Below are 16452 nucleotides of genomic sequence, written 5' to 3' on the forward strand. Positions count from 1 at the left end.
TACCTGCAAAGCAAATACAAAAAAAAACCATAGTAAAAAAAAAAACATTTAACGCAACCTGTGCCTACCTAAAATATATATATGCCGAAGCATGGGGGCATCCTCCCGCAAAAGGCAGGAGCAAATCGCTCCTCCAACCACTTCTGCCCCCACGCTTCGGCATATATGCTGAAGTATGTAACTGTGGTGGTGAAATCACCTCCGACAGCGCTGGAGTCACGGCTTTATGTATCGTGGGAGCAAACGCTGTTGCTGTCAAGATAAATAAATCCGCGCTGCAGCTGAATGGCGTACCTGAAAACAAAAAAATGTTTAAAACACAGTAAACTATAAAAAAATTACATACCTGAAAAGCAAACATGATAAAACATAACAATAAAACAATGCAGAATAGAATACAGTAAAAAAGAGCAGAACAATAGAGAGAAAATAGAGAGAGAGAGAACAATAAAACAACAACTATTTTTGGTTTTTTTATTTTATATTTTTTTTGTGTATTTTTTTTTTTTTTACTTTTTTTTTTTTTATAACTGTAACTTTTAAAACTGTAACGGTTCCAGGTTTGGGTCTCTCAAAATGCGATGGCATCTTGGGAGACCCTGTGGAAGTGTGTCCTAGTCTGTGCAGTGCTGTACCCTACGCTAATACTCAACTAGTGTATGGTAGCATTCAAAACATTCACCAATGCAAAGACCAGGATTGCCAGGACAGGAGGGACAATAATACCGGGTGTCACGCCTAAATCCGCGCTTTCTGCAGACACGACATTTTCTTTGGGGGGCTCGTTGGGTAGGGGTACTCTGGAGGACATAAGGAAAATGCCTCTCATGCAGCCGGCCTACTGCATTTGGATTGGGAAGGTGAGGTGGAGCACCGTCTGGAAACAGAAGGGCTCTGACGATCTCTTCCTGGAATTTAAGGAAGGATCCAGTCCGTCCTGAAGCTCTGTATAGCACATGAGCGTTCAGCAAAGCCAATTGAAATAAATAAACAGACACTTTTTTGTACCAGCGTCTGGCCTTACGGGCAACTAGGTACGGCGCCAACAACTGGTCGTTGAGGTCCACCCCTCCCATATTAAGGTTGTATTCGTGGACACAGAGGGGTTTCTCCACAACACCAGTCGCCGTAGTAATTTGGGTCGTCGTGTCTGCATGAAGGGAGGTGAGAACGAAAACATTCTTCTTATCCCTCCACTTCATAGCGAGCAAATTATTATACTGCAAGCAGGCTCTCTCCCCCAGCCTAAGACGGGACTCTACAAGCCGCTGGGGAAAGCCCCGGCGATTAGGTCGCACGGTGCCACATGCTCCAATCTGCTGATCAAACAAGTGACTAAAAAGTGGCACGCTCGTAAAATAATTATCCACGTACAAGTGGTACCCCTTTCCGAATAAGGGTGACACCAAGTCCCACACTATCTTGCCAGCGCTTCCTATGTAGTCAGGGCAGTTTATCAGCTCTACGTGACTATCTTTGCCCTCGTAAACCATAAATCTACATGTATAGCCTGTGGCCCTGTCACAGAGCTTATACATCTTGACCCCGTATCTGGCACGCTTGCTGGGAAGGTACTGTTTGAAGGACAAGCGGCCAGAAAACTTAATCAGGGACTCATCAACGCAGACAACTTGATGGGGGGTAAACAAGTCTGCAAAACGTTGGTTGAAGTGGTTTACGAGGGGCCGAATTTTGTAGAGCCGATCGTATGCAGGGTCTCCACGAGGACGACAGAGTTCATTGTCGTTGAAGTGCATGAACCGCAAAATCTGCTCGTATCGTGCCCTGGCCATTGAAGCAGAGAACACGGGCATATGGTGAATTGGGTCAGTGGACCAATATGACCGCAACTCACTCTTTTTGGTTATGCCCATGTTGAGGGAAAGGCCCAGAAAGATCTTAAATTCGGAGACCGTAATTGGTCTCCAATCTCTGGCAAGGGTGGACTGGGGCATAGTGGCGATGTATTGACCAGCGTATAAATTGCTTTGGTCCACAACAGATCTATAGAGATCTTCGGTGAAAAACAGTGAATAAAAATCCAGTGGCGTAAAGTCAACTGTTTCCACCTGAATTCCGGGTTGGCCAGTGAAAGGGGGAAGTACGGGTGCTGCAGAAGTGGTGGGTACCCAATTCGGATTGGCGAATGCAGCAGGAAGGGCACTATGGGCACGACGGGCCTGTCTTTGTCTTATTGGTGGCAGCGGGACACTAGTTGTGCTTGCTACCTCGCCAGCTTGAACTGCACTTATGGGACTCGCCACGTCACCACGTGATACTGCAGTGCTGGATGTACGACCAGGGTGTACTAGGCCGCTGGTGCTTGCCAGTTCACCAGAAGGAATAGCGGCACTAGTACCTCTCTGCTCCCTACGAGAGCCCTGCGGTTCTTGCACGTCAAGGACAGAAGAAGAAGATCGGGGTCTGGTACGCCTGACCCTAGCAGGGACCACAACTCCGTCGTCAGAGCTATCTGTCATGGAGCCGCTGTCCTCTACAGGTTTGTATTCTGAGCTTGAACTTGACAGATGAGTGACTTCCTCTTCACTATCTGTCATGCTCAGAATCCTGTAGGCCTCTTCACTAGTGTACCTTCTATTTGCCATTTTGGGCTCTAAATTTAGGGGTACACTAGTGAGACTCACAGGCAAAAAAGCTCCTGACTGTCAGCGACTGATTCAAAGCGCTACCAAAAAACTGTTAGCGATCGCAGGGATCAGGCCTGACTCTGCAAATGCTACAGTTATGTGTGCTTAGTGTTTTGTGACAGTTATCGATTGATACTGCACTTGGGTGGGCTGGGCCGAGGAGCAAAACGCAGGTGCTAGCAGGTATCTGGGCTGATCCCGCTAACACTGCGTTTTTTTGGGGGACCCTAAACTGCTGGGGAGTATAGATCTGATCGGATCAGATATCGATCCGTTCAGATACTATAGCACTAAGGGAGGTGTATGCTGCGTGCGTGGGTTGTAGCGGTACTAGCGCTAACCTGACACTGCTGGTGCGACGCAGACCATATCTGATCCTAAAAACTTAACTTCTATCACCACCGGGCAATTAGGGGGTTAAACCTTTATAGGGTAATAAACGGCGGGTGCCCTAAAACTGTAATAAACTACAATAAACTAAAAAAACAAACCAACTAACCAGCGTCACCTGTAACAATTATATGGTGATCGCTGGTGAAAGGGTTAACTAGGGGGCAATCAAGGGGTTAAAACCTTTAGTAGGTAGTATATGGGGGTCCCTGACGCTATAAAACACTGACAGCGAACCTATATACTTACCTCCCTAAATAGCGTCACCTGTGTCACTAATACAGCGATCGCTTAGTGACACTGGCGACGGGGGGGTGATCACGGGGTTAAAACTTTATTAGGGGGGTTAGGGGGGTACCCTGGACCTAAAGGGGGGTACCCCTGACCTAAAGGGGCCTAACCTAACTGCCCTAACACTTGTTACTGTCACAAACTGACACCAATGCAATAAATCATAAAAAAAAAAAAACCTGCTATTGGTGTAAGAGTGACAGGGGGTACAGGGGGGTGATCAGGGGGTGATCGGGGGGTGACAGGGGGGTGACAAGTGTGCCTGCCTGCGTGTTCTGCTGTATGTGTAGTGTTGGTGCACTTACTTGAATGTCTTCTCTCCTCGGCGCCGGACGAAAAGACCGGCTCAAGGAGAGATGACATCACTTCCTCTGCTTCTGTTTACATTCACAGAAGCCGAGGAAGCTTGTCATTGGCCAGGAGCGATCGCGAGGTGGGGGCCACGAATGAGTGTCCTCCCCCTCACCTTTGATCGACCCTGACCTCGATCTGACCGCCGCAGGCACCGGGGGGATCCGATCGGACCCCCCACCCGCGGGCAGGCAGGGACGTACAGGTAAGCCCTTTTGCCTGCCCGTGCCGCTCTGTCGACGTACATCGTCGTGCGGCGGTCGGCAAGTGGTTAAATATTGGTATTGTCCATTATCTTTATTTATTTAGGTGCCTCTTCTATATTCAAGCATCAATTAATTTTTACACTGCGAATCTTGTTTTCTTTCTTTGGTGTCAATCTGGAGGAGTCTATCATACTATGCTACTGCTCCACACTATTATTCTCAATGCGTGTGCATAGCCACGCTGTCTTTAGGTGTTGTTACTGTGTTGGGTTGGGAGGTGGGCTGGTCCGGCCCTGCCGGCCACTTGGCCTATCTAACTTGTAGGTTTAGCTGAACACTGTGAGCAGGACGCACTGCACTAACTTGTAGCTTTAAATGAACACTGTGCAGAGGTCTCACTACACTAACTTGTAGTTTTAGCTGAACACTGTGAGCAGGACGCATTACACTAACTTGTAGTTTTAGCTGAACACTGTGAGCAGGATGCACTGCACTAACTTATAGCTTTAGATGAACACTGTACAGAGGTCTCACTACACTAACTTGTAGTTTTAGCTGAACACTGTGAGCAGGACGCACTACACTAACTGCTAGCTTTAGATGAACACTGTGCAGAGGTCTCACTACACTAACTTGTAGTTTTAGCTGAACACTGTGAGCAGGACACACTGCACTAACTTATAGCTTTAGATGAACACTGTGCAGAGGTCTCACTACACTAACTTGTAGTTTTAGCTGAACACTGTGAGCAGGACGCACCGCACTAACTTATAGCTTTAGATGAACACTGTGCAGAGGTCTCACTACACTAACTTGTAGTTTTAGCTGAACACTGTGAGCAGGACACACCACACTAACCTGTAGTTTTAGCTGAACACTGTGCAGAGGTCTCACTACACTAACTTGTAGTTTTAGCTGAACACTGTGAGCAGGACGCACTACACTAACTGGTAGCTTTAGATGAACACTGTGCAGAGGTCTCACTACACTAACTTGTAGTTTTAGCTGAACACTGTGAGCAGGACACACTGCACTAACTTATAGCTTTAGATGAACACTGTGCAGAGGTCTCACTACACTAACTTGTAGTTTTAGCTGAACACTGTGAGCAGGACGCACCGCACTAACTTATAGCTTTAGATGAACACTGTGCAGAGGTCTCACTACACTAACTTGTAGTTTTAGCTGAACACTGTGAGCAGGACACACCACACTAACCTGTAGTTTTAGCTGAACACTGTGCAGAGGTCTCACTACACTAACTTGTAGGTTTAGCTGAACACTGTGAAGAGGACGCACCACACTAACTTGTAGTTTTAGCTGAACACTGTGCAAAGGTCTCACTACATTAACTTGTAGTTTTAGCTGAACACTGTGAGTAGGACACACTGCACTAACCTGTAGTTTTAGCTGAACACTGTGAGCAGGATGCACTGCACTAACTTGTAGCTTTAGATGAACACTGTGCAGAGGTCTCACTACACTAACTTGTAGTTTTAGCTGAACACTGTGAGCAGGACGCACTGCACTAACTTGTAGTTTTAGCTGAACACTGTGAGCAGGACGCACTGCACTAACTTGTAGCTTTAGATGAACACTGTGCAGAGGTCTCACTACACTAACTTGTAGTTTTAGCTGAACACTGTGAGCAGGACGCACTGCACTAACTTGTAGCTTTAGATGAACACTGTGCAGAGGTCTCACTACACTAACTTGTAGTTTTAGCTGAACACTGTGAGCAGGACGCACTGCACTAACTTGTAGTTTTAGCTGAACACTGTGAGCAGGACGCACTGCACTAACTTGTAGCTTTAGATGAACACTGTGCAGAGGTCTCACTACACTAACTTGTAGTTTTAGCTGAACACTGTGAGCAGGACGCACTACACTAACTTGTAGCTTTAGATGAACACTGTGCAGAGCTCGCAAAAAAATAACTTGTAGGTTTAGCTGAACACTGTGAGCAGGACGCACCACACTAACTTGTAGTTTTAGCTGAACACTGTGAGCAGGACGCACTGCACTAACTGTAAATAGTCTTTTTTTAACAAAACAAAGGTGCTTTATTGTCAAAGAAGGCATAATTACAGAATACCGATTGACACAATACACAGCTCTACATAATAGGTGTACATGCTTTACCACAATATGTTCTACTTAGTATATATAACAATATGGCATTGTAAAAAGAAATTTCAAAACCAATAACCAAGTACTTCTGAGTTTCCGTCCACTAGATCCACCCCCACCCACCAAATACATTTAGGAAACAGGATGGAGTGTATATCCCTAAGAGGCCATCCACGGAGCCCAAACCTTTTCAAATTTCCATGGACACCCACAGTTTATATACGTCATTCTGTACATGGGGATGGCTGCTTCAATCTGTGCCTCCCAGGCCGCAACCGACGGAGGGGAAGAATTAATCCACTTCATAAGGATTTCCTTTTTTGCATAAAAAAGAAGATAGAAAATTAGGAGTTTAAGATGATAGGGCCTTTGTTCATCATCAAACACCCCCAACAGAGCTAGCGCAGGCAGAACCGGAAGGGATACTTCCAATCTGGAATTAATTTCTCCAAAAATCGCAGACCAAAATGTCACTATGATGGGGCACTCCCAGAACATATGAAAAAAGGTACCAATTTGCATCTTGCATTGAGGACATACAGGATCTCTCTCAGGGAATATGCGATGGAGTCTCTGCGGGGTGTAGTAAACCCTATGTATAAATTTGACCTGTATCAGTTTATCCCTAGACGCTATCACTAATTTAGGGCCATAATCTAGACAATCGTCCCAACCCTCCTTGTCCAACGATGGGATATCCGCCTGCCAACCTTCCCACAGCTTTTCTATTTTGGGGGAGTCCTTGCCCAACAGCGCATTATAGAGATAGGATAGAGGTTTCAATAGATCGCAGGGGACAAGAGTTCTTCAATGGGGTCGGCTTGTAGGATAGGGGGTTGTGGGAATTGAGCCCTAGTCACGTGTCTAAGCTGGAGATACCGAAATCTCATCCATTGCGGTAGCCCAAATTTAGCCATCAACTCCTGAAAAGAGAGCAGTTCTCCTCTAGGCATTATATGCTCCAGTGTTAATACCGTATCTAGCCCAGACTTGAGGATCTGGAATTGTACGGAAATGGTGTAGTGCTGGGTTTCCCCACAATGGATGAGCCGAGGATAGCTGCCCCAGCTTACGGAACCTCCGTCTAGCAGCCACCCATACCTTCCAGGTTGCCTGAGTAGGTCCGGGTACCTCAGGGTAAGCCCCCGGCCCTCTATAAGGGAAGTTACGGAGGTCAGTCAGGGAGCCCAAACTGTTGGCTTCAAGACAGACCGCAGCATTAGATCTCGAGCCCTGATACCACCAATGCACTGTTACTAGCATGGCTGCCCAGAAATAGGTTTGAAAATTGGGGAGATCCAGCCCCCCAAACCACAATGTGGATCGAGCCAGCCTAGGAGTTCCCCCGGCCCAAATAAACAAACTCACTAGCCAATCAATCTCCCTAAATAATGCAATAGGAACCCAAACTGGGCAATTTCTGAATAGATAGTTGAACTTAGGTAATATCATCATTTTAAGGAGATTGATGTGTCCAAGAAGATTAAGTGGTAAGTTCCCCCATGCAGATCATTTTGTGCGCAGTGTATGTATTACAGGGGTTAGATTTTTGGCAATGAATTCAGAGGGGTTTTTTTGTGATCACTATCCCTAAATATTTAAACTCCTTTACCATTTGCAGCAGGGAGGATTGGGGTCCAGAGGTAACGCCTTCGTCTAAAGGGAATATAACAGATTTGGTCTAATTTATTTTAACCCCCGACAGTCCACCAAAATTATCAAATATACGCAGAGCAGCTTGCAGAGAGGGCCCGTTGTCGTTCAAATATAAAAGTGCATCATCGGCATAGAGGGAGAGGCGCTCTTCCAACATACCCACCCGCAAGCCCCAGACATCCGAAGCACCCCTAATAGCAATAGCCAGGAGCTCCAGTGCCAGGGCAAACAGGCTGGGGCGAGCGGACATCCCTGCCTCATACCACAATATAAATTGAAGGGGTCCCAGACCCAATTATTAGTGCGTATGCAAGCTCTGGGAGTTTGGTATAGTAATTGTACACCATTGATAAATTTGGGTCCAAATCCGAATCTGCGCAAGGTTTCCCACAAAAAGTTCCATTCAACCGAGTCAAACGCCTTTTCGGCGTCAAGAGAGGCAATTCTGGACCCCGGAATGTCATGCGAGACAGTTAGATTGAGTAACAGGCGTCGAATATTGATGTCAGTTCCCTTACCCGGCATAAAACCCGTCTGATCAATGCCAATCAGATCTTCAATAACATGAGATAGACGGATAGCCAAGACCTTAGCAAAAATCTTAGCATCCACATTAATTAAAGATATTGGCCTGTAGGATGCACAGTCAAGTGGATCCTTACCGGGTTTAGGAACCAGTACAATAATTGCCTCGTTCATGGTATCAGGCAGAGTCTCCAATGTCGCAAATTTAGAGAGTAATGAGGTTAATTTGGGAGCCAGGAGCTCAGAAAAATTGGAATAAAATTCAGATGGTAACCCATCTGCCCCAGGGGCCTTCCCTCCCCGGAGATGCCCCATGGCTACCTGAATCTTCTCCAGTGTAATATCTGCCTCTAGGCCCTCTCTTGCCTCATCAGACAAAACGGGAATGGATAGGGAATCAAGGAAGGAGGATATGGAGGAGTCAGAAGCAGCTGCTCTAGAGGAGTAAACCTCCCGAAAATAGTCACTAAATCGATCGTTAATTCTACTGGGAGTTGTAAGAATTTGATCCGACCCATCTTTAATGGAACCTATAGGGGTTGAGGGTATGCTTCCCCTAGCCAGCCATGCCAGCAACTTCCCATTCTTCCTCCCATGCTCAAACGCCCTCTGTGCTGAATAAAGTAATGCTTTGTCTGTTTGAGTCATCCTTTCAGTGGATAGAGCTCGTAGAGCTCGCTTCCATGCCCTATACCGTTCATTATCAGGAGCAGAGACATATTCCGATTCCAGCCTAGCTGCCTGCTCTTCAAGATTTTCAAGGGAGTGAGTGGATTCCCGTTTCAATCTATTAATATTGACCCTGTATTCCCCCCACATCCAAGCTATAAAAGAATCCCAGAGAACAGGCGGGGAAACTGAACTCGCGTTGTCCGTCCAAAAATTGCAGATGGAGGCCGTGAGAGGTTCCAGTAATCTCTCATCATTGGCCCAAAATCTAGACAAGCGCCATAGGCGAGTTCCTGGAGGCACAGTCAGCGCTAGTGTCAAACATAATGGGGCATGATCCGAGATTCCCCTGGGAAGCACAGATAGGTCCTGAACAAATTGTAGTGCAGGGCCAGAAGCGTAAGCCAGGTCAATTCTCGATAGAGTTTTGTGTGTAGCTGAGTGGCAGGTGAATACTTTGGACCGCGGGTAAATGTGCCTCCAGATGTCAGTGAGGGCGAACATGTCCGCCCACTGCCTGAGATCCGGAGTGTCACGTGCCGAGCAATGCAGTCGATCCAACTCTACCGAGGGGACCATATTGAAATCCCCCATGAGATAAACCAAAGCGGTGTCAAATTGCACCACTATTTGCATAATCTCATGAAGGATTCTGCCAGTAGCCGGCAGTGGAACATAGATACCAACTAACACCACATTTTTATCGTAGACATTAGCATGTATAATAACAAATCTACCTTCCTTGTCAGTTCTGACTTCTAGAAGTCTAAACGGCAAAGCCTTGTGGACCAGGATGCTGACCCCACGGGCATACGTGGAGAAAGTGGACTGGTAATTTGGGCCAACCCAAGCTTTCCTAAGGCAAGGTGTTCTGCTGCTCTGCATATGTGTCTCCTGAAGAATACAGATCTGCGGCCTGTGTTTATGCAGGAAACAAAACACTAGGGGACGCTTCACAGCGGTATTAAGTCCCTGCACGTTCCATGATACTACTCTAAACTCAGCCATTGGATATGGGGTAAATTAGAAATATGAATATGGGCCAATCTGTGAGGGCAGCATCCAGCAACACACTCATTACTATGCATAGCACTATGTCATTAGATCCCAATAGTAAAATAGACAATTTTAAGCACCTGAAAAGAAAAAAAAACAGTGAACAAAAACAACTTCAACCAATCCCCCCCTCCCCACATCCCCCACCCCAACACAGGAATGCTTTGTTCCCCAAACATCAAAAACCCCACGGTCAGGGAGCGTGGACCAGTGGGTGCAGACACTTAGTGGAAAAACACGTCCACGTAGAGCAATAAGAAGCTCCGCCGCCACTAAAAAATAGGAGATGGAGTTCCAGCAAAAGAAAAAATATGGTTTGTCAGACTGTTCCATTTCTTGTCAGTGTGTACTTCCTTCTTATTATGCGGAGCACTGGATTTGGTACAGTGCCTTCAGGATTAGCAAGGTTCCCAAACAACATGTCTGGAAGGAAAGCAATCATCTAGGCAGTAGTAAACAACTTGCAAATGTAAAAGATGGAATGGTTAAGCTTGCAGTACCTTACATGAGCACTAGAGTTCGCCAGTGCCCAGTCCAGGGAGTCAGTCTATCAAGGTATAATGTAGAACTGAGAGGGAGGAAAAAAATTAATCTCAGTATTATAATAAACTATCACTGTTTCTTCTCTCCCTCATCCCAATCCCACAGGCACTCAAATCACAGGATGGATGAATAAACCACTGAATAAGCAATAAAATGGCAGGCTTAGAGGCATAGATCACCTGGCACAGCAAGGGGCACAGTACTTAAAGTTCTTGCAGGCAGGCTTTGCAAAAGGCACAACAGGTGCAACATTAGTCCACCTAGCATTGAGAGGTATATTCGCTACAGAGCATTGAATAGTCATGCAACAGATCCCTACAGCAGCATTCAGTGATTAGGAGGCAATGACTCCAGCCAAGCAGTGGCATCCCTGGGGGACGTAAAAAACTTGGTTGTCTCTCCATCCTGAACCCGGAGCCGTGCAAGAAATAATATGCTATAACGAATGCCTTTAAGACGCATGGCTGCCTTCACCTGGTCAAAAGAGCGTCTAAGCTTTTGTGTGTCAACAGAATAGTCAGGGAAGATAAGCAGTCTGCTGTTCTGGTGCTTCAATTCTCCTTTTACCCTGGCAGCCCTGAGCACTCATTCCCTGTCACGGAAATTAAGAAACTTTTGAATAAAAGTGCGTGGTGGTGCTCCAGGAATGCCCGGTTTAGGAGGTATCTGATGGGCCTACTCAACAGCGTAGAATGGCGAAAATTGGGCCTCAGGGAGAAGGTTCCGGAGCAGCTCTTCAATAAATTCAGTCAGCCGCTGACCCCCTAACCCCTCTGCTAGGCCTACAATATGGAGATTGTTCCTCCTGTTGCGGTTTTCTGCATCCTCGGATTTATATTCCAGGGCTGATTTTAGTATGGAGGGCACGCAGATCCGCCCCATGATTCTCCACAGTATCTTCCACATACCCCAGGCGCTGCTCAGCCTCAGACAGTCTGGAGCGGATTTTGTCCATATCAAGTCTTACTAGCCCCACATCTATCTGCATCACGTCCACCTTAGTGGTTAGGGTGGTGAGAGAGGCCTGGCAATTACCTATGGCAGCCAGCACCTCAGCCAGGCCTGGCTGTGTGGAGGAGGATTGCTCTGGCTGCAGTGTTTGAGTGGCCATATTGATTAGAGCGCGCCGCTCGGTTCCCATGCGGTCTGTACAGGCCACCTATGTTTCCTTAGTCACAGGGGGGAATTTAAGTTTCTTACCCCTTCCTTTTGATGTCCAGGACGAGCGGCGGTACATGTATAGGGTTCTGCCGGCGTTTGGTGCCTCTCAGCCGCCTTTTAGAGGAAGACAGTCCCGATTGCAGTGCAGCTCTCACAGACACGTCCGCTCACAGCGCCATCTTGGCCACGCCCCCAACTGTAAATAGTTTAGCTGCCTGACTATGGTACTAATAGGATCAAAAGAACACCAGCAATTTTCTTCAGGTAGCTGTAAATACTGTAACAAGACAAGCCTGCCTGTCAGTAAGAAGATAACAGGAACGGATCTAGCTAAACTGAATACAGTGTATATATATATATATATATATATATATATATATATATATATATATATATATATGCAACACCTGGGATGCATATAAATACACAATACACTGTAAGTGCAGCTAACTCACTGATTGTCCTGCCTAATCTATCTAACTCAAATGAAATGACACTGTCTCTCTGTCTATCTATCTCTCTTTCAACGCTGGAACACACACTACACAGGGCCACCGTGCAGGCGGCCTTATATAGTGTGGGGATGTGTTCTAAACCCCCTGAGCCATAATTGGCCAAAGCCACCCTGGCTTTGACCAATAACAGCTCTCTCTACCGACGGCGCTGTGATTGGCCAAGCATGCGGGTCATAGTGCATGCTTGGCCAATCATCAGCCAGCAATGCGAATTATGGGCCATGACGCGCCACACGAATTTGCCGCGAACGGCCCATAACGTTCGGAATTCGGCGAAGGACAGAACAGCCAATGTTCGAGTCGAACATGGGTTCGACTCGAACGCGAAGCTCATCCCTATTGATCAGTATTGGTGGAGTTATCACATGTACATTAGAAGTGTTGGTATTCGGACACATTGTAGATTGCAGATTTCTCATTTGTCTCATCACACATTTTATCACTAAGTGTAGGGCTCTATACATAGAATTATATTATACTATTTGTACTTCTATATCAGACTTCCTGCTGGCAGCTGGTTTTCATTCATTCGATTTGCACAAAGTTGTTCATGTTTTTTAGTGCAGATATTAAATGTTTTATATTTTTAAATCCAGCTTTAGAGAACTGTCTGATATTGGTGATATATAAAGACAACCAGGAGATGAAATATATCTCTATTATTATTAGGTTTATGTAGTTTAGACATACACTATATTACCAAAAGTATTGTGACGCCTGCCTTTACAAGCACATGAACTTTAATGGCATCTCAGTCTTAATCCTCGTACACACGATCAGATTTTTGGATGACCGTTCGTCCATTTTTTTGTGGCATGCTAGTCTCATATCGAAAGTGAAGAGGTTACTCTCCATATAAAAGTTCCCTTCTGACAGAATACAACTTCAGAAGTGACGTGATGTGTTGAACAGTTTTGTATGTATTCTTTCGTTTCTTAGCATGCATAGTCTTGCTCTCACAATTTATTTTGGATTAAACAAAAATCAGATGGTGAGTTCATGTACGATAAAAATTTTATAGCCTGCACATCCAGCTTTTGTCGGACGAAAAATCGGAATTGGCTATCAAAAGCACCATACTAACGATCATGTTGGATTAGAAGGCCTGGCTTGCAGTCTCCACTCTAAATAATACCAAAGATGTTCTATCGGGTTGAGGTCAGGTCTCTGTGCAGGCCAGTCAAGTTCCTCCACCCCAAACTCACTCATCTATTTCTTTATGGACCTTCTTTTCTGCACTGACAAACCATTTGGTGGAGGGGCGATTATGGTGTGGCGGGGTATTATGGAGTGGGGGGAGGGGGAATTATGGTGTGGGGGGTGTTTTTCAGGGGTTGGATTTGACCTCTTAATTCCAGTGAAGGGAACTCTTAAGGCATCAGCATACCAAGACATTTTGGACAATTTAATTCTCTCAACTTTGTGGGAACAGTTTGGGGATGGCTCCTTCCTGTTCCAAAATGACTGTGTACCAGTGCACAAAGCAAGGTTCATAAAAATATGGATGAGCGAGTTTGGGGTGGAGGAACTTGACTGGCCTGCACAGAGTCCTGACCTCAACCCGATAGGACACCTTTGGGATGAATTAGAGCAGAGTCTGCGAGCCAGGCCTTCTCATCCAACATTAGTGCCTGACCTCACAAATGTGCTTCTGGAAGAATGGTCAAACATTCCCATAGACACACTCCTAAACCTTGTGGACAGCATTCCCAGAAGAAATTAAGCTGTTATAGCTGAAAAGGGTGGGCCAACTCCATATTGAACCCTACGGACTAAGACTGGGATGCCATTAAAGTTCATGTGTGTGTAAAGGCAGGTGTCCCAATACTTTTGGTAATCTAGTGTAATAGTCCAGTATTGGATATTTAGGCTCCATGCACACTGGCTTGATACATTGCTGCTGCTATAGGAGTTTTGTATTCTGCCTGTAGAAGCAGCTCCATGTTCCAAGACATACTTTGAGCTCAATGTTTAGAGGCAGGAAAAAAAACTTCTGGTTCATGTTTCTGATTGGAGCTTTCTGGCAGAAAAAATGCAAAACTCTCCTAAACTCGTCTAAACTTTGTACAATAAAATCTCTATATGAAAGTGTTTTTCTGCCAAGGGAACTGACATTTTTTAAGCCCAATGTGCATGGAGCCTTATGGAGTCTAAAGATGGAAAGTGATGACATTTTCATATTTCTATATTATTTATGTGGTTTAGATATAAAACTGTCCCAGAATATTATTGTCTCAGTCAGTCCTGTTATACTCACTCTAATTGCTCTATCCGGCTTGTTGTCAGAGCTTCCATCAGATCCCTGAAATGAGGACCCTCCAGATTGTTCCCAGACAGGATCAGTGTCCTCAGTGTCTGGTTATTTCTTATTCCAGATGCCAGGTGGGGGCAGGAACTGTCTGTCAGGTGATTATAGGACAATCTGTAGAAGAAGAGAAGAATGTTACCAGAAGAAAATGAATTTCTCCCCCAGGAATGAATGTAACTATTCTCTACATGAATGGAACTCATTTCTCTTTATTGGAATCATTAATATGAGATCACTTTATAAAAGACGATCGATCATCTACACTATTGGAGGATTTCTCTTTTTGTGGATACCAATTACTAAATGTGACATGAGAAGTGGATGAGGTGGTGTGATCCATTCATTATTCCTGTATGGGGATTGGACTATACACACTCACACTGACCTCTAGGCTTTCACCTCCAACCTTCTGCTAAGTCTTGGATTCAGTTGTGGGGATTCACTTTGAAGGTCACAGAAGTCTCATTCATGTTGTGGAAACTTCATTGACTAAAAGTGACACCATTGTACTTTGGGATTTCCTTAGAACATCATGGTGGAGGATTTGATCTTATGGTGTGGAGAAGATTTTATTATTACCGTTCTTTATTTGGAACTTTTTTGAAAATGTTGTACTAATATTGCTGCACTAATTTTATATCTGCTGATCATAAATTCTCTTCATTAGTTATCAGTGAAATAGTCTCCATACCATTGTTATATATACACTTATAAGGAGTTTTGTGATGAGGAGTCTCACTTTTATTGTTATATTGTCATATTTATATTGTGTGAATGTTATATACTAGTGCTGCAGTCTTCCATATTTTACTATGTGATAATTCCACCAATAGGGCTCAGATATAACAATTCCATTCACTACAAAAATACACTTTCATACATGTGAGGAAGGGCAGATCTCCTCCAACCTATTCACAGATACTTCAATCTGTATAACATATAATCTACATAAATGCATAAACATGAAGAGCAACAAAGTTATCTCATAAAATTACAAATATCAAGAGAAAGTTCATGAATGTGAAAAAGCAGATTTCCTACAACCCATTCACCACTACTTCCATCTTCAATCACCATACAGTGACTTGTGTAGTAAGACCCCTTTCACACTGCAGAGCCGATAAAACAGCCCTAAATCGCTGGTCATTTTTGCGGTGCTTTAGTGGTGCTTTAGCTGCGCTTTTCGTGCGCTAGTGGACCAGTGACAACGGGACCTTAAAGTGGGAGCTCCACCCATATTTTAAAGTAATTTCCTTCCAAATCCGCTGTGTGTGCTGATAAAGAATTGGCATATTTTTCCCTTAAACTCACTGTTATATACTGTATAGTAGTCGGCACTTCCTGTCCTCGGCCGCGGCCCAGCATTTCCTCCCCTCTCTGCAATGCCTCCTGGGAGAAATTTGTCATCCATCCCAGGAGACAATAGGCATCGCTGGGCCGTAGCATCGCTGGGCCGTAGCATCGCTTTTGTTGCCATGGTTACCAAAGCTTCTCATACACAGTGATGGGCGGTGGGGGAGGTGGCTGGAGCATCTCAGCTCTGATGACATACAGAGCCCGGGGGAGGGGACAGACACACCATGTACTGATTTATAATAGAGGAATATGATGGGGCAGTTTTAAGGGGGCAATTCTGATGGGGCAGTTTTGATGGTGGCAATATGATGAGGCAGTTTTCATGGGGCAGTCTTGATGATGGCAATATGATGGGGTAGTTTTGGTGGGGCGATTCTGATGGCGGCAGTTTTGATGTGGGCAATTCTGATGGGGGCAGTTTTGATAGGGGTATAATGGGGCAGTTTTGATGGTGGCAATATGATGGAGCAGTTTTGATGGGGGCAGCTTTGATGGGGTAGTTTTGATGGGGGCAATTCTGATGGTGTTAATATGATGGGGCAGTTTTGATGGGGAAGTTTTGATGGGGCAATTCTGATGGGGGCAATTTTGATGGGGCAGTTTTGATGGTGGCAATATGATGGGGCAGTTTTGATGGGGCAGTTCTG

At 45.3% G+C, this 16452-nt stretch overlaps 1 protein-coding gene across 3 annotated transcripts in view; it reads right to left on the reverse strand.

Annotated features, from left to right (window-relative positions):
- Positions 1-16452, reverse strand: part of LOC141117699 (NACHT, LRR and PYD domains-containing protein 3-like) — a 2363088-nt gene that overhangs the window by 51125 nt on the left and 2295511 nt on the right. For all 3 annotated transcript variants that reach the window (XM_073610698.1, XM_073610697.1, XM_073610699.1), the window contains exon 10: positions 14399-14563. In XM_073610698.1, the coding sequence (XP_073466799.1) occupies positions 14399-14563 (165 nt within the window). The remainder of the gene's footprint in view (positions 1-14398; positions 14564-16452) is intronic.

Source organism: Aquarana catesbeiana, linkage group LG13 (genome assembly GCF_042186555.1).
Source record: "Aquarana catesbeiana isolate 2022-GZ linkage group LG13, ASM4218655v1, whole genome shotgun sequence".
Taxonomy (NCBI): domain Eukaryota; kingdom Metazoa; phylum Chordata; class Amphibia; order Anura; family Ranidae; genus Aquarana; species Aquarana catesbeiana.